General features: G+C 43.1%; 1 protein-coding gene across 1 annotated transcript in view; it reads right to left on the bottom strand.

Annotated features, from left to right (window-relative positions):
• The window catches only part of LOC132818453 (heme transporter FLVCR2-like), a 176910-nt gene that overhangs the window by 135899 nt on the left and 15486 nt on the right, over positions 1-25525 (bottom strand). The window contains exons 2-3 of the mRNA XM_060829537.1: positions 7494-7635; positions 2814-2954 (exon numbers count right to left, since the gene is read on the bottom strand). Coding sequence (XP_060685520.1) covers positions 2814-2954; positions 7494-7635 — 283 coding nt within the window. The remainder of the gene's footprint in view (positions 1-2813; positions 2955-7493; positions 7636-25525) is intronic.

Raw genomic sequence — 25525 nt, 5'->3', positions numbered from 1 at the left:
ATTTATTAGTCGAGGCATAGAGTTTAAAAGCAGGGAGGTTATGCTGAAACTATATAAAAGGTTAGGCCACAGTTACAGTATTGGGTGCAATTCTGGAATTGACCTTATAGGAAGGATGTGATTGCACTGGAGAAGGAAGCAGAGATTTTTCAGGATGTTGCCTAAGCTGAAGGGTTTCAGCGATGCAGAGAGATTGGACAGACTGGGGTGGTTTTCCTCAGGGCAGAGGAGATTGAGAGGGGAGATGTCTGAGATGTATAAAATTAAAAGGGGCTATACAGTAGACAGGAAGAAACGTTTTCCCTTGATAGAGGAATCAATGACCTGGGGCCATAGATTTAAGGTAGGGGACCAAAGGTTTAGAGGGGATGCAAGGAAAAACCTTTTTACCTAGAAGGCGATGGGAATCTGGAACTCACTGCCTCAGGGAGGGAGTGACAGAAACCCTCATTACGTTGAAAAGATGATGATATAGATGGGAATAGTGCAACTCCTATGGTTTACATGGAATTCAGTAAGGCCTTTGACAAGGTCCCACATGGAACACTGGTCCAAAAGGTAGGATCCCATGGGATCTAAGACTGGATCCAAAACTGGCTTCCAAACAGGAGGCAAAGGGTGATGGTGGAGGGTTGTTTTTGTAACTGGAAGCCTGTGACCAGCGGTGCACCACAGAGATGGGTGCTGAGACCCTTACTGTTTGTTACGTACATTCAGGATTTGGATGTGAATGTCGAGGTATAATTAGTAAGCTTGCAGATGAGACAGAAAATCGGTGATGTGGTTGTTAATGAGAAGGATGGTCTCAGGCTGCAGTCTGATATTGAGCAGCTGGTAAACTGGGCAGAGTAATCACAGATGGAATTTAATCCCAATAAGTGTGAGGTGATGCAGTTTGGGAGGTCTGATAAGGGAAGGATATACACAATGAGTGGTAAGTACCAGCACAGGGAGACAGGATGCTTGCCTGTTTTAGCCAGGGCATAGAAGAGTAGGAAGTCTTGTTACAACTTTATAAACATTAGTCAGGCCACAGAGTACAGTGTGCAGTTTTGGTCTTCATACTATCAGAAGGACATGATTGTATTTGACAGGATGCACAGGAGATCCATCAAGATATTGTTTGGGATGAAAAGACTCAATTATGAGGAGTGACTAGATGGGCTGGGTTGTTTTCCCTGGAGCAGAGGAGGCAGAAGGGGACTTGATTGAGGGATACAAAATTATGAGGGGCACAGACAGGGCAGATCATGAGAATCTCTTCCTCATGGCAGATGTGCCTGAGAACAGTTTAAGATGAGTGGTTTGAGGAGATATGAGAAAAACATTTTCAACCAGACGTTAGTAGAAATATGGAAAGTGCTGCCTGACAGGGTGGGAGAGACACGTACTGTTTCAACATTTAAGAAACATCTGGATGAGCACTTAAAATGCCAGGCACAATAGGCTATGGACCAAGTGCAGGGAAGAAGGGTTAGTGTAGTTTGGTGTTTCTGGTTGACATAGACATGGTGGGCCGAAGGGCCTGTTTCTATGCTGTACGCATCTGTGAAATAAGGCAAGATGGATTTTGGGTTAGAACAAGAATAGGACAGATAATGTTCAGGAACAGAGATGAGATACAGTTCAATCAGAGTGGAAGCTGTGAACTTGGCAACAGCAGAAGTTCATGGAGTGGAGAAAGGTGATCGTGCACATCCAACACAAAAGGAATGGAGTCCCAGAACCCAACGATTCTAAAATAAGTACCAAGGTTAATTGTCTAGATAACAGCAAGATCCATGTTTGCTTTAAGTGAATAATTAATACTTGGCTGTTTCAATCTGAGAAGTGAATAGGAGAACAGAATTGTCCTTTTGACTTAGTAATGAGCATTTATTTGCATTTGGGATATGTCTTGATCAATATCAGTATTTGTTGCATAGTCTGAAATGACCTTGAGAAGGTGGTGGTGACTGATCTTCTTTAATTGCTATAGCAACTTGTAATGCAGGCACATCAAAATGGTGCCAGAGTGTGGCAACACTTCATACTTTTCATTGTTTTCTCTAAAATAAATGTGATAATAAGTCATTAAATCATTCAATTCAATTCAATTCAATTCACCCCCCAATACTTATTTTGTGTAGTGGTTTAACACACTGAGTGGTATGCTAGACCACTTTTAAAAAATATAGATTTGTGGAATATGGATCAGCATTTATTGCCTGTCCCTAGTTTCCCCTTGAGAAGATGGGGGTGAGTTGCCTGCAGTCCCATGTGCTGTGGGTTGACCTACAATGCCCTTAGGGAGGGAATTCCAGGATTCTGACCCCGTGACAGTGAAGGAACAGCGATGTATTTCCAAGTCAGGATGGTGAGTGGCTCGGAGGGGCTGGTGTTCCCATGTATCTGCTGCCCTTGTGCTGCCTGAGGAGCTTTGTTGAATTTCTAGACAGCATCTTGTCATTGGTATGTATTGCTATTCACCGAAGGTTCTGGAATACTGTTCTAGCAACATTAGGCCTACATCTGTTTTGGTAACACCAGAACATTAATATTGTGGAAATTCAGTGATGGTAATGCCACTATATGCTTGGGAGCTATAAGATTAGATTCTTTTTTGGTGGAGATGGACATTGGTTGGCAATTGTATTACCCGAATGTTACATGTGTTGCTATATTCATAGACACTCTACAGCACAGTATAAGGCCGTTCGACCCATCGTGTTTGTGCCAGCTATTCTAATCCCATTTTCCAGTATTTGGCCATAGCCATGTATTCCTTCATTTGGAATATTTCACTTTTGTATTGGAATAGAATGAAAGCTTACCATAGGTAACAACAAGTAGGAAAAATGGCATATTTTTAATCAATTGCAGTATTGACTGGACGTAGGAATAATCCAGCATAGGTTTGGCAAGGATAGCTGCCTGTGCTTGGCTTGGTGGAATATCTGGCTTCTCCTGAAAAACTGATAGAAAAGAGCACAATTACAATGCAGTTTCAAGTAAGGCATTTCTGAGTCTTTAATTCCCCCCTTTTGTCTAATGCAATGTCCATTGTCTTTTAATGCATTATTAGTACAACCTTTTCTAAATTCCGGCTTTGATCAGTGAAAGCAGAAAAACTGGAATTCCAATAGAAAGTAATATTTACAGCAGCCGATTACAATGAATTTGGTCAGTATATCAAAGATAGTTCAAGTTACCATGGTCCCAGAGGACCATGGGGCTGCTTACTCATTCAAGAGAGATGACTGGTCATTGTTTAACCTGAAGGTCACCATGCCTCAGGTGAGGGGAGAGGTTGAGAAGTAGAGTCCTTCATAGCAACCTCAGCCAGCGCAGGATTTGTGGGTGGCACGGTGGCACAGTGGTTAGCACTGCTGCCTCACAGCGCCTGAGACCCGGGTTCAATTCCCGCCTCAGGCGACCGACTGTGTGGAGTTTGCACGTTCTCCCCGTGTCTGCGTGGGTTTCCTCCGGGTGCTCCAGTTTCCTCCCATAGTCCAAAGATGTGCAGGTCAGGTGAATTGGCTATGCTAAATTGTCCGTAGTGTTAAGTAAGGGGTAAATGTAGTGGTGGGTTGCGCTTCGGTGGGTCGGTGTGGACTTGTTGGGCCGAAGGGCCTGTTTCCACACTGTAAGTAATCTAATCTAGAACTCATTGTTGGTATCATCCTACATAACATACCAGCCATTCAGCCAACAGACCCCAAATATATTCTGTAAGACCTGTATACTAATATGTAGCACAAGCTCTTATTAGATCTGAGAATACACAGCTAGGGTCACAATCATTACTGAAATAAAATAAAGAACTGAAAATCTGAAACAAACATAAACAGGAATTGTTGGACAAATTTGTGATGAGAGAAAACAGAGTTAACGTTTCAAGTTCGCTTCAGAAGGTCATCACTGGACTCAAAATGTTAATTCTGTTTCTCTCTCCATAGGTGCTGGCAGATCTGCTGAGCTTCTCCAGTAATTTCTGTTTTGTGTGTTTCACACTTATTACTGCTATCTGACTCAATATCAGGGGATAATTGTGTTAGTTCTCAGACAGACATCCAGCCTCATTTTCCTTTCCATTAAAGTTGCCCACTACATGCTTTCTACACTCCCATATAAATTAAAAGCTACAATCATCTGGTTTTTACAGAATTTTGATATGTCTAGAGGATCCAGAATAAGTAATGACTTTAATGAAGTGTATAAAATCCTGATAAGGTGGTCAAGATGTTTCATTTGGTGGGAATCCAGAATTAGGAGGCACTATTGTAAAATCTCCCTATTCAAACAGGGATGTCAAATTTAGGAACAGCAGTAGGCCATTCAGCCCCTCAAGCCTGTTCCATCATTTAATGACATCACAGCTAATCTGTGGCCTAACTCCATTGTCCTGCCTTTACTCAACAAAAATATAACTAACTCAGATTTAAAATTAACAACGATCTAGCATCCAATGCCACTTGTGGAAGAGTGTTCCAAACATCTACCACCCTTTGTGCCTATAACATCCCTCCTAAATGGTGTGGCCTTAATTTTCAGACTGTGCTCCTAGTTCCAGAATCTCCAACCATTGAAAATAGTTTATCATTACAGTTTTTTTCTTGTTAATATCTTGAAGACTTTGATCACTTCACCCCTGAACCTTCTAAATCCTAGAGAAAACAGGCTTAGTTTGTGCAATCTCTCGTCATAAGTTAACTCCTGAAGACCAGTGCAGTTCAGAGTAGGTTGACCAGACTATGACCTAAAATCGCCAGCAGCAAACTAGAACTTCAAGAGAGTCAGGCAGCAAAGGTGATTGCAGTGGCCATTATTCAAGAACAGGTGTTGGGGAAGCTGAAAGGTCTGACGGTGGATTAAATCACCAGAACCAGATGCACTACACCCCAGAATGCTGAAGGAAGTGGCTGAAGAGATTGAAGAGGTACTGGTGGTGATTTTTAGGGAATTACTAGAGTCTGGCAGGGTCCCAGAGCACTGGGAAATGACTAAAGTAACATCGCTGTTTAAGAAGCGTGGGAAGCAGAAGACAGGAAGCTATAGGTCAGTTAGCCTGACCTCGATCATTGCTAAGCCATTAAGGCTAAGATTGTGCAGTACTTGATGTGCATGATAAAATAGGGCTGAGTCAGCACAGCTTCATCAAGGGGAGGTCATGCCTGACAAGTCTGTAGAATTGTTTGAGGAGATAACAAGCAAGTTAGTCAAAGGAGAGCCAGTGGCTGTGATCTATTTGGATTTCCAGAAGACCTTTGACAAGGTGCAACATAGGAAGCTGCCAAATAAGATAAGAGCCTGTGGTATTGGGGCAAGATACTGGCATGGATAGAGGATTGGTTGACTGGGAGGGGGCAGAGAGTAGGGATAAAGGGGTCTTTTTCAGGATGGCAGCCAGCAATTAGTGGAGTTCTGCAGAGGTCAGTGTTGGAACCTCTACTACTCATGTTATACATTAATGATGTGGCTGAAGGAACTGAGGGCATTGTTGCTAAGTTTGCAGATGGCACAAAGAGAGGTGGAGGGACAGGTAGTGTTCAGGAAGTGGGGGAGGCTGCAGAAAGACTTGGACACGTGAAGAGAGTGGGCAAAGTAGCAGAGATGGAATACAATGTGGGAAAGTGTGAGGTTATGCACCTTGATCAGATGAATAGAAGAGCAAACTATTTTCTAAATGGGGAAGGCTTCAGAAATCTGAATCAGAAAGTGATTTGAGAGTCCTCGTTCAGGACTCTCTTAGGGTTAATATACAAGTTCATTTAGCAGTTAGAAAGGTAAATGCAGTGTTAACATTCATTTCATTAGGGCTAGAAAACAGAGCAGAGATGTCCTGCTGAGGCTGTTAAGGCTGTGGTCGGACTTCATTTGGAATACTGAAAGCAGTTTCGGGCACTGCATCTAAGGAAGGATGTGCTGGCATTGGGGGAAGGCGGGGGGGGGGGGGGGGGGGAAGGCAGGGGGGCGCGGTTCCAGAGGGGTTTTACAAGAATGATCCTGGTGATGAAGGGCTTGTCCCATGAGGGACAGTACAGGATTCTAGGTCTGTACCAGATGGAGTTTAGAAGGATGGTTGTGGGGGGTGGGGGGAAGAAACTGATTGAAACTTACAGAATACTGATAGACTTGGACAGAATGGATGTTGAGATGATGTTCACACTAGTGGGAGAGGCTAGGACCTGAGGGCACTTCAGCAGAGTGAAGGGGTGAGCATTTAGAACTGAGGTGAGGAGGAATTTCTTCAGCCAGAGGGTGGTGAATCTGTGGAACTCATTGCCACAAAAGGCTGTGGAGGTCAAGTGATTGAGTGTATTGAGAGAGAGAGATAGGTTCTTGTTTAGTAATGGAATCAAAGGTTATGGGGAGAGACAGGAGAACAGGGTTAAGAAACATATCAGCTGTGACTGACTGGGGGAGCAGACTCGATGGGCTGACTGGCCTAATTCTGTTCCTATACCCTATTGTCTATGTTCTTATGGATAAGATCCTGAGGGAGCTTCACAAGGTAGAAATGGAGAAGATTTTTTTTGGAAGAATCTGGAACTAAGGGAGTTACTCTTTAAAAATCAGAGATGATCTTATTGACAGTGATTAAGTGAAACAGATAAACAAAGATTCAGTGAAATTTTTCACTTGTGGGAATGTGAGACTTTGGAACGCTGTCTGAAAAAGCAGTGGAAGTGGGTGATTGGATATTTTTAAGGCAGAGGTAGATCAAGGGAAAGAGACGTCAAAAACAGTTCAGCTATGAGGGTCTTATTAACTGACAGAGGAAGCTTGGGAGACCTGGTGACAGACTTCTGTTCCTGTTTCATATTTTTACATATTAAACACATAAAAACAAGTCTTTAACAAGTAGTGTTGGATACAATATGTTTGGCGTTAAGGATGAGTGAATTTATGATTCACTGTTTAACAATAACTGACTCTGCTTAATTTACATTCCCTTTTGTGTACTCTGGACAAATATAATAACCTTCTATTAGTTAAACCTGTTTATGTTCAGCATATTCAGAAACCATGCAACGTAAATATTGGTTGCAAAAGGGAATTACCTGCAACAAGCAAACAGCAACTGACATCATCAGTTACCACCTTCAGTTATAACACACTATTAAACATTTGTATGAGGGTTGAGGGCACCTCAGGCCAGGCATTTATTGCCCATCTGTAATTGCCCAGAGGACAGTCGAGAGTCAACCCCATTGCTGTGGGCCTGCAGTCACGTGTAGGCCGGGCCGGGAACGGATGGCAGCTTCCTTCCCTAAAGGACATCAGTGAGCCAGGTGGGGTTTTACAACAATCAACAATAGTTTCATGGTCTAGCTAATAGGTTTTTATCCCAGATTTTTACTGACTTTCTGCCTTGGTAGGATTCAAACTCATGTCCCCAGAATATTAGACAAGGTTTCTGGATTACCAATTTAGCAATAACATTTTCTGATGATGGAACATTCTGTTTTTCTAAGATAGTATATCCTTAGCTCATTTAGTAGTCTCCTTACCGAGGATAACAAGGATAAACAACAGAGTTGCTACTGCAGCAGTGCCATAAAACATGATGTTGATGTGGTAAGTCAATTGATCCAAGTCATCCACATTTGGTACAATAATGGGGGGAATAAGAAATCCCAGTGCAACTCCCATCTGTAGAGAGACAACAGACAACAGTTATGAATTACAAGCCATTTACAGGTTACAATTACTCATATTACTGGGAGTACAGAACATAAGAACATTTGTGTGCTTCAGTCATACTGTTTATCATGAACCAGCAGGTTGGGCTCAATCTTACAGTTTTGGTTATATGTGTCAGGTTTTGTGGAAGGATTTCCACCACTAGGCCTGGAAAATTTGCCTCACGACATGTTACCAAACTCACTTCATTAACCACCAACTGCTCACCTCCCCATGGAGTCAGTAATGTCCAATTCTGGCTCCATCCCAGAATCACTGACCATTCAGTGATTACTTGCTGAAAGACCAGCATCCTGCACCATCTGTAAATGTTGGCTGTGCCCCTGGATGAGCACTGGCAATCAGTGTTAGGAATCCAGCATTGCCCCTCACCAACATCATGGGACAGCAGCCATACTGCCCACTGCTAATAGCACAAAGCTGGCATGCAGACACTCCCTCATAGATACAACCCCATCTTCTCACCCTGGTCACTGTTCATCCACCAGGCCCCTCAGTTTACCTGTCCTTAACTACAGCCAGTCTGAACATCCTCTCTTAGTCACCATTATTCTGTCCCAGTGTCCACTGGAGGCCCAAATCCTGTCATTGCCCAGTCAGGGAATAGCACCTTCAGGCAAGTAAGCTGACAGTGTCAAACACAAACTTTTATTTACACACAAAACTGACAGAGGATGCAGGTCAATCCCACAATGCAATCAAATGCTAGCACCCTGATCAGCAACTATTCCCCATTCCATGATGGTTACTGCTCACAGCTTTCAGGCACTGGAACCAGGTCACATCTGGTGTGTCGCACCAAATGCAGCGGGGCCCTGTCATGGACAAAGACAGCTTCTTCCTCCCTAGTGTCCTCACTCTCCTCCTGCAACAACTGCTCCCATTCACTCACTTCCTTGGCATCAAACACATTGAGGTCATAGGTTCGTTCACCGAGTTGATGTGTTTTTCTGCAGACGTTTCGTCAAAAAAATCAAAGACCAACACCCACATCCAACAGGTCAAATGTAATCCACAAGGTACCCAGCATGTTCAGTAAGAAACATTGTATAGGACAAACAGGATGTTCTTGATGACTGGGGCATCCAGAACCAGGGGTCACTGTCTAAGGAAATCGAGTAAGATGAAGATGAGGAGAAATTTCTCCACCCAGTGAAATACCCTGGTTCAGAAAGCAATTGAGATGAAAACATCAAATGTTTTCAAGGAGGAATTAGATATAGTTCTTATGCTAAAAGGGATCAAAAGTTGGGACTGGGGAGAAAGCAGGAACAGGAAACTGATTTGATTAAACAGCTATGATGATACTGAATGGGGGAGCAGGCTTGAAGGAATCTCATTCCTGATCAAGGGCTTTTGTCTGAAACATCAATTCTCCTGCTCGTCAGATGCTGCCTGACCTTTTCCAGCACAGCACTTTCGACTCTAATCTGCAGCATCTGTAGTCCTCACTTTCTCCTTGAAGGGTTGAGTGGCCTACTCCTGCTCTTATTTTCTACATTTTCAGATAATGTTATCCAAAGGTAATAAGGCTAAAATGGAGTTAGGTCACAGATTGCATGATCTCACTGAGCAGAAACTAAAGGCCAAACAACTAAATGTTGCTCCTACAGTCCCAGCAATTATTAGCAATATTTCCCCAATTATAGCCAAAATAACTGCTGTGGAGGCTGGAATCTAAGGGAGACTAGCAGGAAGCTGGAAGAACACAGCAAGCCAGGCAGCATTAGGAAGTGGAAAAGTAAACACTTTGGGTGTAACCCTTCTTCAGGACTGAAGGGTTACACATGAAATGTCGACTTCTCCAGCTCCTGATGCTGCCTGACTTGCTGTGTTCTTCCAGCCTCCTGCTGGTCCATCAATATTTCCCCAATCATCATTCAAGTCATCTTCTGAAGAATGCCATCATCTTTTAAAAGATCCTGGATATTTAACAGTTTCAGCCTTCAATTTTCTTGTTACAACACTGACATTTACCTGTCAATGGGGAATATTGTCCAGGTGTATCACATGCACAAAAAAGCAGGACAGATCCAACCTGGCTAACTACCATCCCATCAATCTGCTCTTGAACATCAGGAAAGTGATGGAAGGTGTCATCAACAGAGCTATCAAGCAGCACCTGCTCAGCAATAACCTGCTCAGTGACGCACAGTTGGGGCTCCCCCAGCGCCACTCAGCTCCTGACCTCATTACAGCCTTGGGTCAAACATGGACAAAAGAGCTGAATTGCAGAGGGGAGGGGGGAGGGACAGCCCTGACATCAGAACAATATTAGATTGAGTGAGACTTCAAGGAGCCCTAGCCCTGGAATTTATAATAATCAGGGATGCTGTCTTCTCTGGTTCGAGTCATACCTGGCACATAGGAAAAGGTTATGGTTGTTGGAGGTTAGTCATCTCAGCTCCAGGACAAATCTACAGGAGTTCCTCAGGGTAGTGTCCTAGGCCCAACCATCTTCAGCTGTTTCCCAAAACATCGATTTTGCTGCTTCTCGGATGCTACCTGAGCTGCTGTTCTTTTCCAGCACCACTCTAATCTAGACCCTGCTTCATCAATTACCTTCCCTCCATCATAAGGTCAGAGATGGGGATGTTTGCCTACCATTGCGCAATGTTCAGCACCACTCACAACTCCAGGCTTGGACGAATAAGTGGAAAATAATATTCATGCCCCACAAATGCCAGGCACTACCCATTTTCAAATTGTGAGAATTAAGCTTTCGCCCCATGACATTTAATAATGTTATCATCACTGAATCTGCCACTATCCTGGGGGTCATCACTGATTAGAAAGGCAACTGTACTTACCACATAACCACAGTGGCTACAGGAGCACTTCAGAGGCTAGGAATACTGCAACAAGTAACTCACTTCCTGACTCCCCAAAGCCTGTCCATCGTCTAAAAGGCACAAGCCAGGAGTGTGATGGAATACTCGCCGTTTGCCTGAATGATTGCCGTACCAACAACACTCAAGAATCTTGACACCATTCAGGACAAAGCAGCCGTTTGATTGGCACCACATCCATAAGCATTTCCATATATCTGCCAACAACGCTCTTCCTGCACCAGCTGGAACAGGTCATAAATGTTGGCCCAGCCAGCAATGCCCCACTGCAGACAAATTCCTCATTAATTTAGTCTCTCTTTCTGAGGACAGACTTGATATTGACAACTCCACAGTCCTCCAACAACACCATATCTAATAAATCCACAATAGCTTGTATTCTTCCTGATGTTTATACAAAATATCACTCTTTGATCCACAAATAAAGACCTTTGCACTGTGAATTAGATAATTATTAAATCACTCCATTAAGACTGTCTCAGGATCAATGTTCAGAGTTCCCTCTGGCAAAGAGTGATACAGCACAGAAACAGATCCTTTGGTCCAACTCGTCCATGACAACTAAGTTTCCCAAACTAAACTTGTCCTACTTGCCTGCATTTGGCCCATATCCCTCTAAACCTTTCTTATTCACGTACTTATCTAAATGTCTGTTAAATATTGTAACTGTACTTGCATCCACTACTTCTTCTGTCAGTTCATTGCAGATGCAAAACACCTTCTGTGTGAAAATATTGACCCTCAGGTCCCTTTTAAATCTTTCTCCTCTCACCCCTAATTTTAAAATCCCCCTCCCTAGAAAAAGGACCTTTGTTATTCACCCTATCTATGTCCCTCATGATTTTATAAACCCCTCTAAGATCAGCCCTTAACCTCCTACACTTCAGCGAAAAAAGTCCCAACCTTTCCAGCCTCTCCTTATAACTCAAACCCTCCATTCCTTGCAACATTTTGGTATCTTTTCTGAACTCTGTCCAATTTAATAATATCTCTGGCAGGGTGACCAGAAGTGCACACAGTAGTCCAAAAGAGGCCTCTCCAACGTCTTGTACAACCTCAACATGATGTCCAAACTCCTATGCTCAAAGGTCTTAGCAATGAAGCCAAGCACACTAAACAATTCTTAACCACCCTATCTACCTGTGGTGCAACTTTCAAAGAACCAGGTACTTGAACCCCTAGGTTTCTCTGTTCTACAACACAACCCAGGGCCCTCCCAATAACTGGATAACTCCTGCCTTTATTTTTTTAACCAAAATGTAATATCTCACACTTATCCAAACTGAACTCCATTTGCCACTCACAAACAAAAACAGAATTTGCTGAAAAATCTTACAGGTCTGGCAGCAGCTGTGGAGAGAAATCAGAATTAATGTTTCAGGTTGAGTGACCTGTTCTGAGGAAACATTAACTCTGATTTCTTTCCACAGATGCTGCCAGATCTACTGAGCTTTTCCAGTAATTTCTGTTTTTGTTTGCAATATATGCAGTTTTATTTTTGGTTTTTCCATCTGCCACTCGTCAGCCTTTTAACCCATCTGATCAAGATCTCTTTCTAACCTTAGATAACCTTTTTCACTATTGACTATTTCACCAATTTTGGTGTCATTCACAAGCTTACTAACCATGCCTCCCAGATTCTCATCCAAATTATTGATATAAATGACAGGCCGAGCACCAATCCCATGTTAACTTTTGTGATCACTGGGGACATTATAAGCTACACATTGGGGGGTCAGGAAGGTTACTACTAAAATATCAATTCTGCTTCCAAAAGTAATCAACAACAACCTTCATTTCTGAAGTAGATGTTAAACATGGACAAAGGAGGCTCAGTGCTCACAATCAATCAATCTGCCATCACTCTGTATGATAGACTGGTATAAAGATGACTTTTCGGCAAGATTCCGGAGTGTTGTGTTTGCCTGATCAATTACATCCAGTTAAAATCAGAGCCTCAGGCAGAAAAGATTTAGAAAAACAAAAACTGCTGGTTACGAATTACAAGCTTGTAATTGTCAATTATCTCGAACAATACACTTAATGTTGTGTGAATGTCAGCAGCCCATGATTTTTAACTGCCTGTAAACATTGACAGGGATCACTGAGTTGGAACTTTCTAGTTTTACATTAGGAAAAGACGGCAAACTGGAACAGATCAGGAACTAGAGCTGGATGTGGTCCAGAGTTCACAATCAAAATGTTTCATGGTGTTATGAAGACACTTCAGACTTAATACTACTCGGAGGACTTAAGTTTTGAAGGATTATGAAAAAAATTGATTTACCTCAGGTTTACTGGAAATACCTGGTGTGGTTTATTTAGAAGTTGTTATTGACAGTTAATTGTGGACACTGCATGTATTTTAAACAGATCACATTCTGGTGATTACAGTTCATTTGCTGCTCGGTCCTGCTGAGAGTGTTTGAACAGGGATTAGCTAGGAGAGGGACTTGGTTTATCTGCTTCAGCTGGCCTGTTTAGAACAAATTGCCCAGCTGACCTCTCCCCTTTCTCAAAAGAAAACCCTCACGGTCTGTTAAGGATGAACCTACTTGTTCTTTGGAAAGAGTAGTTAAAAAGAATATTTCAATATTGCATTCCCTGAGCAACCTGCGTCTACCGGACTGCAAAGACAGATGTGTGTAATTGGTAACATGAACATCAGGACAAACCTGGAACATTATCTTCTTTGACCTTTGCCTTCAAGAGTAACTCCCTGGCCACGGGACATCTATGTTTTGAGACTAGAGGAATAAGCATTTACACTTGTTTTTGACTGTCTATATTAAACAATTACTGCACCTTCACTAAGTTTTGCTTTGATAATAAAGGGTTTGGTTTTTTAAGAAACCTGGTTGCTAGATTTTGTTGTTTAAACCTGACGTAGCTAAGGTTGTAGTGGTGCTGGAAAAGCACAGCAGGTCAGGCAGCATTCGAGGGGCAGGAAAATCGACGTTTCGGGCAAAAGCCCTTGCTCATTCCTGATGAAGGGCTTTTGCCTAAAATGTCAATTTCCCTGCTCCTCGGATGCTACCTGACCTGCTGTGCTTTTCCAGCACCACTCTAAACTAGACTCTGATCTCCAGCATCTGCAATACCCACTTTCGCGTAGCTAAGATTGTACTTGGTTGTGCAGCATTGGGATTACAGAAACAAAGCCCTCCCATAAAATACTGGATTTATATGTCAGTCAACACCAGGAAAGCTGGAACCAGATTTGCAGCAGATTTTGACTCAGTTTTCGCTAATTCCTCGTTAAGGATCTATAAATATGCAGCTGAACACAGTGACTGGAGAGAGGGAAGACCACTGAAAAAAATGAAAAAAAGAGCTGAAAAATGAAACATAGAAAATAAAATCAAAACCAAAAAAGGTAAGAAATGTCACTGACAACCATAAGGAGTAGAATTGAAGTATTCACACTAAAGTTACAAGACGAAAGTTGAAAATAAACATTTAACATTTTTTGCAAGTGTTTAGTTTGAAATGAACAAGGAGTGTGAATTAGCAGACCAGTGGCTGTTTTTGCTCACCTGTTTCAAATTCCAATTATTTCCATCACAGGCCAAATTTAATCTGGGCATGAGGCTCTCAGCCACCATCATGAGAAGCAGCATGAGGCATCTTCACTCCTGAACTCAAATCCCCTTAGAATGAACAAAAATAAGCAATTTGCCTTCCTAATTACTTGCTGTGCCTGCACACGAACGTTTAGTGACTTATGGACAAGGACACCCCAGGCCCCTACACTCCTACTTTTCTACCCAAGTGAATAATTTCATATTTACTCTTATTTTCCATCTGCCATGTCCTAGCCCACTCACTGAGCCTGACCAAGTCCTGTTGAAGACTCCTTTCTTCTTCCTTACATCTTAGACTCTCACCCATTATCAGCAAATTTAGAAATATTACAGCATTACCCACTTCCAAATCATTGATGTCAATTGTGGACCTAACCCTGACCCTTGTGGGTATCCCATTAGTAACAACCTGTTATCCTGGGAATGATCCATTTATTTCCACTCTCTGCTTTCTGCCTATTAACCAATTCTCACTTCTTGCCAGCGTATCCCCCAGTCCTATGCTCAAATTCCTGTTTTCAGCAGTACAGAATTGATGGGCCAAAGGCCTCTTCTGTATTGTGTGATTCTATGATTCAACAGGATGTTATCAGAAGCCTTCTGAAAATCCCAGGTGCACCACATGCACTAACTTTCCTTTGTCTGTGCAACAAATTTTTCTTCCAAACAAAACTCAAACAAGTTTATCATATATGATTTCCCTTTCCCAAATCTATACTATCGCTGCCCAATGGACCATTCTTTTCTATACCTTTTTTTTAAATTCGCTCATGGATGTAGCCATTGCTGGCTGGACAGCATTTACTGTCTGTCCCAAGTTTCCCTTGAGAAGGTGGTGGCTCACATCTCTCAGCATTGAACCTTACCTGTTGCCTATCCACCCACACACCAACTTCGCAATGTCCTTTTGGCGTTCCACATTATCTCCTCACAGTTTACAATTCTTCCAAGTTTATTGCCCTCCCCAAACTGTGAAACTGCCCCTGCTCACCAAGATCCAGATCATTATTAGGTCTCAGAATAAGTAAGTGTCCCAATAACGACCCTGGGGAACTCCACTCCAAACCTTCTTCCAGACTGTAAAATATTCATGGGCCATTACTGTCTGTTTCCTATCATACAGTCCAGGCAATATTCATGTTACTACTGTCCCTTTTATTCCATGACCTATCATTTTCTTCTGGTGCGTGACCCTCCATTGAAGACCTTCGGGAAGTCTATCTACACCACATCAACAGCATTAATCTCATCAACTCTCTCGGTCATCCCTTCAAATAAACTCCAGCAAATTAGTTAGATACAATTTTGCCTGAACTTCTCTGTTTTGGCTCTTCCGAATTAAACTATAATTTCCACGTGACTATTCATCCTATCTTGAATAATTGTTTCTGAAAGTTTCCCCACATTGACGTTAATCTGATTGGTCTGTAATTGCTGGGCTAATCTCCATAAACTTTTTTGAAGGAAGTTGTAATGTTTATAATTCTCTGAACTTTGGATTCCAGGGAAGATTGAAAAATTGATTCCAGTCCCTCTGCAATGTCACCTCTCGGGTCCTTCAATATCCTTGGATTCACCTCATCCAGCCCCAGTGCCTCCTTCACCTAAAGTACAATAGTTTATCCAATACATCGTCCTTATCAATTTTAAACCTTTCACCTAACTGCTTTTCCTTCTCTGACTCCACTGACTGGGCAACATCTGTTTTGTAGGTAAAACAGGTGTACAATATTAATTTAATACTTCAGCCATGGCCCCCACCTCCAGGTGTAACTCCCTTTTTTTGGTGCCTAATTGGCCTACTTTTATCAATTTTTTACTATTCGTATGCATACAGAAAACTTTGGGATTTCCTGCATGTTTTCTGCCAGTCTCTTTTCACAATCCCTGTGTTTCTTTAGTTTCCTTTTCCAAGTCACTTGTACATTAGGAGACATTGTTGATTGCTCTGTCCCCTTCACTATTCTTGGTCATGTGGATGTGCAGAGGGGTCTTGGAGTCCATGTACATAGATCCCTGAAAGTTGCCACCCAGGTGGATAGTGCTGTTAAGAAGGTATACGGTGTGTTAGGTTTTATTGGTAGAGGGATTGGGGTCCGGGGTCGCAATATCATGCTGCAACTGTACAAAACGCTAGTGCGGCCACACTTGGAATACTGTGTACAGTTCTGGTTGCCATATTTCGGGAAGGATGTGGAAGCATTGGAAAAGGTGCAGGGGAGATTGACCAGCATGTTGCCTGGTCTGGAGGGAAGGTCTTATGAGGAAAGGCTGAGAGACTTGGGTCTGTTCTCATTGGAAAGAAGAAGGCTAAGAGGGGACTTGATAGAGACATACAAGATGATCACAGGATTAGATAGGGTAGACAGTGAAAGTCTTTTTCCTAGGATGATGACGTCAGCTTGTATGAGGGGGTATAACTGTAAAGAGGCAGGTTCTTTACACAGAGAGTGGTAACGGTATGGAATGCTCTACCTGCCAATGTAGTTAATTCAGCCACATTAGGGAGATTTAAACAATCCTTGGATAAACACAAGATGATTTTGGGATAGTGTAGAGGGATGAGCCGAGAATAGTTCACAGGTTGGCGCAACATCAAGGGATGAAGGCCCTGTTCTGCGCTGTATTGTTCTATGTTTTATGTTCTATGTTCTATGATTCAGAGCTCTCCTCCCAATTCCCTCCCTCAGAACTGTATGACATTATTAGACGTCACAGTCACTCATTGCTTCTTCTATTTGCTTTTTTCATTTTTCTTCTAGAATATTCTATTTTCATCTTAGTTTTCAATTGTATTTTCTACCTGACACATAACTTAAACACACTTCCTTTTCTTTGTGATTCAGGGAGCTCAGAATTGCTTTATCTGACCCTTTCTTTTGAAGGAATCTCATCTCCTCTTTGAAGGTAGCACATTGTCAGCTAATGCTTTTCCCACCAATCTTTGGTACCCGTCCATGTGGTCCAGCTCTGTTCTTGCCCCATTGAGGTCCACTTTCTACAAATTGATTAGTCTTACTCTGGATTGACCAACTGGTCATTTTCTAATGTCACTGTAAATGTGATGTACAATAATCGATATTCCCTACATGTTCTCCTATTGACACTTGATTTAACTGGTTCACCTCATTTCCCAAGAACCAGAACTATCCATGCCTCCTTCCTTGTTGGTCTGGACACATACTGCTGTTGGAAACTCCCCTCGTTGCCCCTTACACTCACTATCCCAGTAATTAATATCTCTGATTCTGACTGCTCCTTTGATGTTTGCGCCCAGCTTTAATTTCCCGGCAGATTTGTTCTTCACTACCTTTACCACCACCCAATGGTATATAGATTACACCGTGCAGTGCAATTGCACCCTTACTACTCCTGAGCTCAAACTAAATGGATTCTGTCCTCTGGGGCATTGTCTTTCTCCTTAACCAGTGTTTCTTTTTAAATTTTGTGGTTTCATAGAGTCATAGAGATGTACAGCATGGAAACAGACCATTTGGTCCAACTCGTCCACGTCAACCAGATATCCTAACCTAATCTAGCCCCACCTGCCAGCACCCGGCCCATATCCCTCCAAACCCTTCCTATTCATATACCCATCCAGATGTCTTTTAAATATTGTAATTGTACCAACCTCCACCACTGCCTCTGGCAGCTCATTCCATACATGTACCACCCTCTGTGTGAAAAAGTTGCTCCTTAGGTCCCTTTTAATTTTTTCCCTTCTCACTCTAAACCTATGCCCTCTAGTTCTGGATTACCCGACCCTAGGGAAAAGCCCTTGCCTATTTACCTATCCATGCTCCTCATGATTTTATAAACATCTATAAGCTCACCCCTCAGCCTCCGACGCTCCAGGGAAAACAGCCCCAGCCTATTCAGCCTCTCCCTATAGATCAAACCCTCCAACCCTGGCAACATCCTTGTAAATCTTTTCTTAACCTTTTCAAGTTTCACTGTTAAACTTCAGATTTGAGACAGCCCAGGGAATCCCTTGCGGACTCAACCTGTATGCCTCTCTTGGTTCTTCCCAGAGATCGTACTCTTTGGTAGTCTGGAATAAAAACCTCTTACAGAAGGTTAGTTTAGTCTTCCCTTTATTCACCAATAGCATCGCTGTTACAACATAACACTGACACCTATAACCAGGTTAGCTAAGGTTCTAAAACCTTAGAAGGGAAGGGTACTAGCTCTTCCTTTAAGAGCTCTCACAGGTTACTCTCTCCTTCTGTCACAAACAGACTTCCTTTACACAAAATGCTTACAAAAACACTGCAAGTTCTTAATTAGACAGATAACAGTGGAAAGGCAATAACTTGTTCGGAAGAGAAGTTAATCAACAGGTCTGTGTGGGCTTAACTGATCACTCCTACAGGCCCCTAGCCCTCCCTCAGGTAGGAAAAACAGATCCAGCTGAGTCAGGCACTTATTGGCCAGATAAGTCCTCCTCATAAAGAGGCAGCAGTCTAAACTAGGTGGGAGAGGCCATAAGGTAACCTTGCACAGCTTGCATATCAGATATCATTGTTTTACAAATTTTCTCATAACAACATCCTTCCAATAAGAAGGAGGCCAGAACTGCATGCAATGCTACCAAAGTGGCCTAACCAATATCCTGTAGAGCCACAATATCACCTCTCAACCCCATGAATAATTTAGGTCGCACATTATAGATGTAATTAGAATCTTAGTTGCAAAGCTGATTAAGATGGTAAAATCATTCCAGGAAGTTGAGATCAAGTTACAAGCAGACAGGAACTACCAGGATATTGATAAGCTGTGCTGATGGGTACAGCCTAGTTATACAGCTCAGGGAAATCACTCACTAATATTTCTGCACAGTCCTCATTAAGCAATGAAATAGTACATGAAATCTTCTACCTTCTTTGAGGACAATCACCTGGCCCTTCCAACTCTCTTAGTTCTGCAACTGTAACATCAGTTTTGATTCCCGTACTCAAAACGTGGGGTGACAATGGGACCCACAGACCTCCGAATTAAAAGCTGGGAGCATTAAGAACTGAAGTCTCATATCTCAGCTCAATGATTATCAACAGAACTCAGAAAAGAATGAAAACAAAGTGCTGGATAAACTCAGTGGGTCTGGCGGTATCTGTGGAGACGGAAACAGAGTAAACATTTCGAAGTCTACTCTGCTGCTTCCTTAGACCTCGGTTCCAAATTAGAAGCACATTGAAGTGAGTTCTATAGAAGAGTCATACCTGGCTCAAGCTTGCGAGATTCTGAATGGCTCTTGTTGCTACTATGATTCTGTGGTGAGTCCAGTTGCATTCCTGATCAATGATGACCCCCAGAATGTTGACAATGGGGGATTCAGTGATGGTAACACCATTGAATGTCAAGGGGCAGTGGTTAGTTTGTGTCTTACCGGTGATGGGCATAGCCCGGCATTTGTGAATGTTACTTGCCACTTGTCAGCCCAAGCCTGGATATTGTTCAGGTCTTGCGGCATTTGAACATGGGCTGCTTCAATATCTGAGGAGTCATAAATGGTGAACATTGTGCAATCATCAGAGAACATCCCCATTTTTGATTATGATGGAGGGAAGGTCATTGATGAAACAGCTGAAGATGGTTGGGCCTTGGACACTATCCTGAGGAACTCCTGAAGAGATGTTCTGGAGCTAAGACCTCCAACAACCACAAACACCTTCCTATGTCCCAGGTATGACTCCAACTATTGGAGAGTTTGCCCCCTAATGCCCATTGATTCCAGTTTTGCTCGGACTCATTGATACCACACTAGGCCTAATGCAGTCTTGATGTCAAGGGCTGTCACTCTCCCTTCCCCTCTGGAATTCAGCTCTTTTGTCCATGTTTAAACCAAGGCTGTCATGGGGTCAGGAGCTGAGTGGCCCTGGTGGAACCCAAACTGGGGGTCAGTGAGCAGGTTATTGCTGAGCAGGTGCTGCTTGATAGCTCTGTTGGTGACACTTTCCATCACTTTACTGATGTTCGATGGGGTAAAAATTGGCTGGGTTGGATTGGTCCTGCTTTTCATGTACAGAACATACCGGGCAATTTTCCACATTGTCGGGTAGATGCCAGTGTTGTAACTGTACTGGAACAGCTTGAGTAGGGGAGGGACAAAATCTGGAGCACAGGTCTTCAGTACTATTGCTGGAATTTTGTTGGGGCCCTTGCAATATCCAGTGAATCCAACTATTTCTTGATATCATGGGGAGTGAATAGAATTCACATGGGATCCACAATGATTTGGGGAATTGAAAACAAGATTGGCTTGATCATAGAAGATGGGGGGGCACTTTTGTGGCACAGTGGCAGTATCCCATCCTCTGAGTAAAAAGTGAGGTCTGCAGATGCTGGAGATCAGAGCTGAAAATGTGTTGCTGGTTAAAGCGCAGCAGGTCAGGCAGCATCCAAGGTACAGGAAATTCGACGCTGCCTGACCTGCTGCGCTTTAATCAGCAACACATTTTCAGCTCCCATCCTCTGAGCCAGGAGACCCAGTCACACCTGCTCCAGAGATGTGTACTGATAGTTTATTATAAAACTATGTAGAAGACAGAAGGAGTTGTGGAGGGATGTTTTTCTGACTGAAGTTCTGTGACCAATTGGTGTTCTACAAAGATCAGTGCTGGGACCACTGTTGTTTGTAATATATGTAAATGATTTGGATGAAAATGTTGTTGGTCTGATTTCCACATTTGAAAATGACACAAAAACTGATGGATTCGTAGAGTGTGAAGAAGATTGTCAAAGGATACAGCAGGATGTAGACCAACGAAAAAGTTGGGCAGCATAATGGCAGATGGCTTAATCTGGACAAATGTGAGGTGATACGTTTTGGGAGGTCAAATAAAAGAGGGAAGTATCCAGTAGATGATAGAACCCTTAGGAGTATCAATATATAGAGGGATCTTGGGTGCAAGTCCATAGCTCATTAAAAGTGGCAACACAAATGAATAATGAGGTAAAGAAAGTGTATGCCATGCTTGCCTTCATCGGTCAGAGCACTGAGTGTAAAAGTTGGTAGGTCAAGTTGCCACTGTATAAAACTTTAGTTAGGCCACATTTGGAGTACTGTTTGCAGTTCTGGTCCCCACACTACATCAAGGATGTGAAGGCTTTGGAGAGGGTACAAAAGAGGTTTACGAGGATGTTGCCTGGATTGGAGTGTATTAGGAGGATGGACAAGCTTGGATTGTTTTAGTTTGAGCATCAGAGGTTGAAGGGGGACCTGACAGAAGTTTATAAAATGATGAGATGTGCATAGGATGAAAATGTCAACTACTTGGGCACCTAGGTTTAAGGTGAGAGGGGTAACGTTGAAGGGAAATGTGCGAGGGAAGGTTTTATTTTTTACGTAGAGGATAGTAGGTGCCAGGAAAGAGCTAGGACAAAGTGAGGACTGCAGATGTTGGAGACCAGAGTTGAAAAATGTGGTGCTGGAAAAACACAGCAGGTCAGGCAGCATCCGAGGAGCAGGAGAATTGACTTTTCGGGCATAAGCCCTTCTTCAGGAATGAGGCTGGTGTGATAAGCAGGCTGAGATAAAAGGTAGGGGGGAGGGAATTGGGGGAGGAGCACTGGGAATACGAGAGGTGGAAGGAGGTGAGGGTGAGGGTGATAGGCCGGAGAGGGGGTGGGGGCAGAGAGGTCAGGAAGAAGATGGCAGGTTAGGAGGGCGGTGCTGAAGCTGAGCGTTGGGACTGAGATAAGGTGGAACGAGGGGAAATGAGGAAGCTGGAGAAATCTGCATTCATCCCTTGTGGTTGGAGGGTTCCTAGGTGGAAAATGAGGCGCTCTTCCTCCAGGCGTCATGTGGTCAGGGTCTGGCAATGGAGGAGGCCAAGGACCAGGAAAGTGCTACAGAGTTTCGTGGCGGAAGCAGATATAATAGCAATGTTTAAGAGGCATTTAGACAGACACATAGACAGGCAGGGAATAGAAGGATACAGGTAGGTGGGATTAGTTTAGAATGGCATCATGATTGGCATAGACATGGTGGGCTGAAGGGCCTGTTCCTGTGCAGTACTGCTCTGTGTTCCAGTGTTTAAATCGGCAGATGACAATTTGCAAATTTCCAAACTTGGAAATGTAGGTAACAGTGAGGAAGACAGGAAAGAAAATGGAAATGTTGGGCACATACATGGTCAACAAAATTGAAACGCTTGATGAGATACATTTTGACAAGAAGATAAGATAGAGGGTTGCCTTGCGGACTAGAGGCCTGTGACCAGCAGTGTGCCACAAGGATCTGTGCTGGGTCCACTGCTTTCCATTACTTCTATAAGTGATTTGGATATGAATACAGGAGGAATGGTTACTAGGTTTGCAGATGACACCAAAATTGGTGGTGTAGAGAACAATGAAGATTATCTCAGAGTACAAGACCCTGATCCAATGGGCCAATGGGCCAAGGAGTGACAGATGGAGTTTAATTTAGATAAATATGAGGTGTTGCATTTTGATAAGGTAAATCAGGGCAGGACTTATACATTTAATGATTAGAATGGTGCTGGAAAAGCTGTTTTTACCATATACAGTTAATGGTAGGGTCTTGAGGGGGGTGTCGCCAAACAAACAGACCTTGGGGTTCAGGTACATATTTTGTTGAAAGTGGAGTCGCAGGTAGACAGGTTGGTGAAGAAGACAGTTTGCATGTTTGCATTAGTTGGTTAGAACATGTGCATAGGAGTTAGAAAGTCATGTTGTGGCTGCAGAATTCTGGTTACCCTTCTATAGTAAGGATGTTGGTAAACTTGAGAAGATGCAGGAAAGATTTACAAGCATGTTGCCGGGGTTGGAGGGCTTGACTTATAGGGAGTGGCTGAATAGGTTGGAGCTTATTTCCCCTGGAACATTGGGTGCTGAGGGGTGACGTTACAGAGGTCTATAAAATCATGAGAGGCATGGATAAGGTAAATAGTTGAGGTCTTTTCCCCAGGGTGAGGGAGTCCAAAACTAGAGGGCATAGGTTTAAGGTGAGAGGGGAGGGATTTAAAAAGGACCTAAGGAGCAACTTTTTCACGCAAAGGGTAGTGCAGGTATAGAACGAGCTGCCAGAGGAAGTGGTGGAGGTTGGTAAAACTACACCATTTAAAAGGCATCTGGATGAGTATATGAATAGGAACAATTTAGAGGGATATGGGCCAAAAGGTGGCATCTGGGACCAGGTCAGAGTTGGATGTCTGGTCAGTATGGACGAGTTGGACCGAAGGGTCTGTTTCTGTGCTATATGACTCTAAGAATGAGAAATAATGTGCTAAAGGAAGTGCAAGAGCAGAGAGACCAGAAGAGCTTATACAACAACCTTTGAAGCTGGAAGGTCAGGTTAACAAAGCAAGCTTTGTAATTCAAAGTGGAGAACAAGTTATGAAGTTATATGAAACCTACACAGATCGGGAACGTGGTCCCTTCTGACAGGCTGTATTTACTTCTGGATACCACACCTTAGGATGAATGTGAAGTCTCTGGAGATGGTTCAAAAGAGACCTATTGGAACAACTCCAGGATTACAGCCAAGTGGAGAGAGCTGAGAAATTGAAGTTATGCTCCTTCGAGCAGAGGAAATCAAGAAGAAGGGTTTAGATAGAGCCAACTATAAGTAACCATTTCCATAGATTAAAAGAACTGATAACAATAGGCAGGGACATAATATGTCTGACGAAGGAACCAGAAGTGAGATGTGAAAAAATAAATCTGGTCTCCCTGCCATTGGAACGATGTTGTGAATTTTGAAAGAGTGCATAAAAGATTTTGAACATAGAACATAGAAAAGTACAGCACAGAACAGGCCCTTCGGCCCACGATGTTGTGCTGAGGATTATTCCTAACCTAAAATAAAATAACCTAACCTATGCACCCCTCAATTCATTGCTGTCCATGTGCATGTCCAACAGTCACTTAAAATGTCCTCAATGACTCTGCTTCCACCACCACCGCTGGCAACGCATTCCATGCATTCACAACTCTCTGCGTAAAGAACCTTCCTCTGATGTCCCCTCTATACCTTTCTCCTAATATCTTAAAGCTATGACCCCTCGTGCCAGTCAATCTTGCCCTGGCATCTCTGGCTATTAACTCTATCCATGCCTCTCATTACCTTGTATACCTCGATCAGGTCTCCTCTCTTCCTCCTTCTCTCCAGAGAGAAAAGTCCGAGCTTAGTCAATCTCTCTTTGTAAGACAAGCCGTCCAGTCCAGGCAGCATCCTGGTAAATCTTCATTGCAGCCTCTCCGAAGCCTCTGTATCTTCCCTATAGTAGGGCGACCAGAATTGGACACAATATTCCAAGTATGGTCTCACCAGGGACTTGTAGAGCTGTAGCAAAACCTTGCGGCTCTTAAACTCGATCCCCCTGTTAATGAAAGCTAAACACCATAGGCTTTCTTAACAACCCTATCCATTTGGGTGGCAAATTTGAAGGATCTATGCACTTGAACACCAAGATCCCTCTGTTTCTCCACACTGCCAAGAATCCTGTCTTTAATCCTATATTCAGTATTCAAGTTCGACCTTCCAAAATGCATCTCTTCATATTTATCCAGGTTGAACTCCATCTGCCATTTCTCAGCCCAGTTCTGCATCCTGTCTATGTCACGCTGCAGCCCACAATAGCCCTCGATACTCTCAACGGCACCCCAAACTTTTCTGTCATTGGTAAATTTACTAACCCACCCCTCAAATTCCTCATTCAAATCATTTAGAAAAACTACAAAGAGCAGAGGCCCAAGAACAGAGCTCTGCAGGACCCCGCTCACCACTGACCTCCAGGGAGAATCCTTTCCATCTACAACCACTCTCTGCCTTTTGTCAGCCAACCAATTCTGAATCCAGATAGCCAAATCTCCCTGTATCCCATACCTCCTGACTTTATGAATGAGTGGTTTACAAGAATGTTGCTGGGACTAGAGAGTTTGAGCTATAGGGAGAAGCTGAACAGGCTGGGGCTATTTTCACTGGACCATCGGAGGCTGAGTCATGGCCAATAGGTTTATAAAATCATGAGGGGCATGAAAGGGTAAATGGTGAAGGTCTTCTCCCTGGAGTGGGCAAGTGCAAAACTAGAGGGCATAGATTTAGGATGAGAGGGAAAAGATTTAAAAGGGACCTAAGTGGCAACTAGGTCAGATTGGGATATTTGGTCAGCACAGACCTGTTGGACCAAAGTGTCTATTTCCTTGATATATGACTCTCAGATTCGATCTGGTGCAATGAGTGGTTAGAGCTCAGAACTCCGATGGGTGGAAGACTCAGGTTCAGTGGAAACCTCAAATTAAATTAAATAAATGCTTGAAAGAGTGAGACAAACTGAATTGCTCTTCAAAAATGTTGGTCCAGACTCAATAACCTGAACAATTTCCTTGTCTGCTGTAAAAGCAAAAAGTGCTGAAGAAACTCAGCAGGTCTGGCAGCACCTG

This window comes from Hemiscyllium ocellatum, chromosome 8 (genome assembly GCF_020745735.1).
Source record: "Hemiscyllium ocellatum isolate sHemOce1 chromosome 8, sHemOce1.pat.X.cur, whole genome shotgun sequence".
NCBI classification, from domain to species: Eukaryota; Metazoa; Chordata; class Chondrichthyes; order Orectolobiformes; family Hemiscylliidae; genus Hemiscyllium; species Hemiscyllium ocellatum.
The sequence above is the reverse complement of the archived record's forward strand: the minus strand, read 5'-3'. Positions and strand labels throughout refer to the sequence as shown.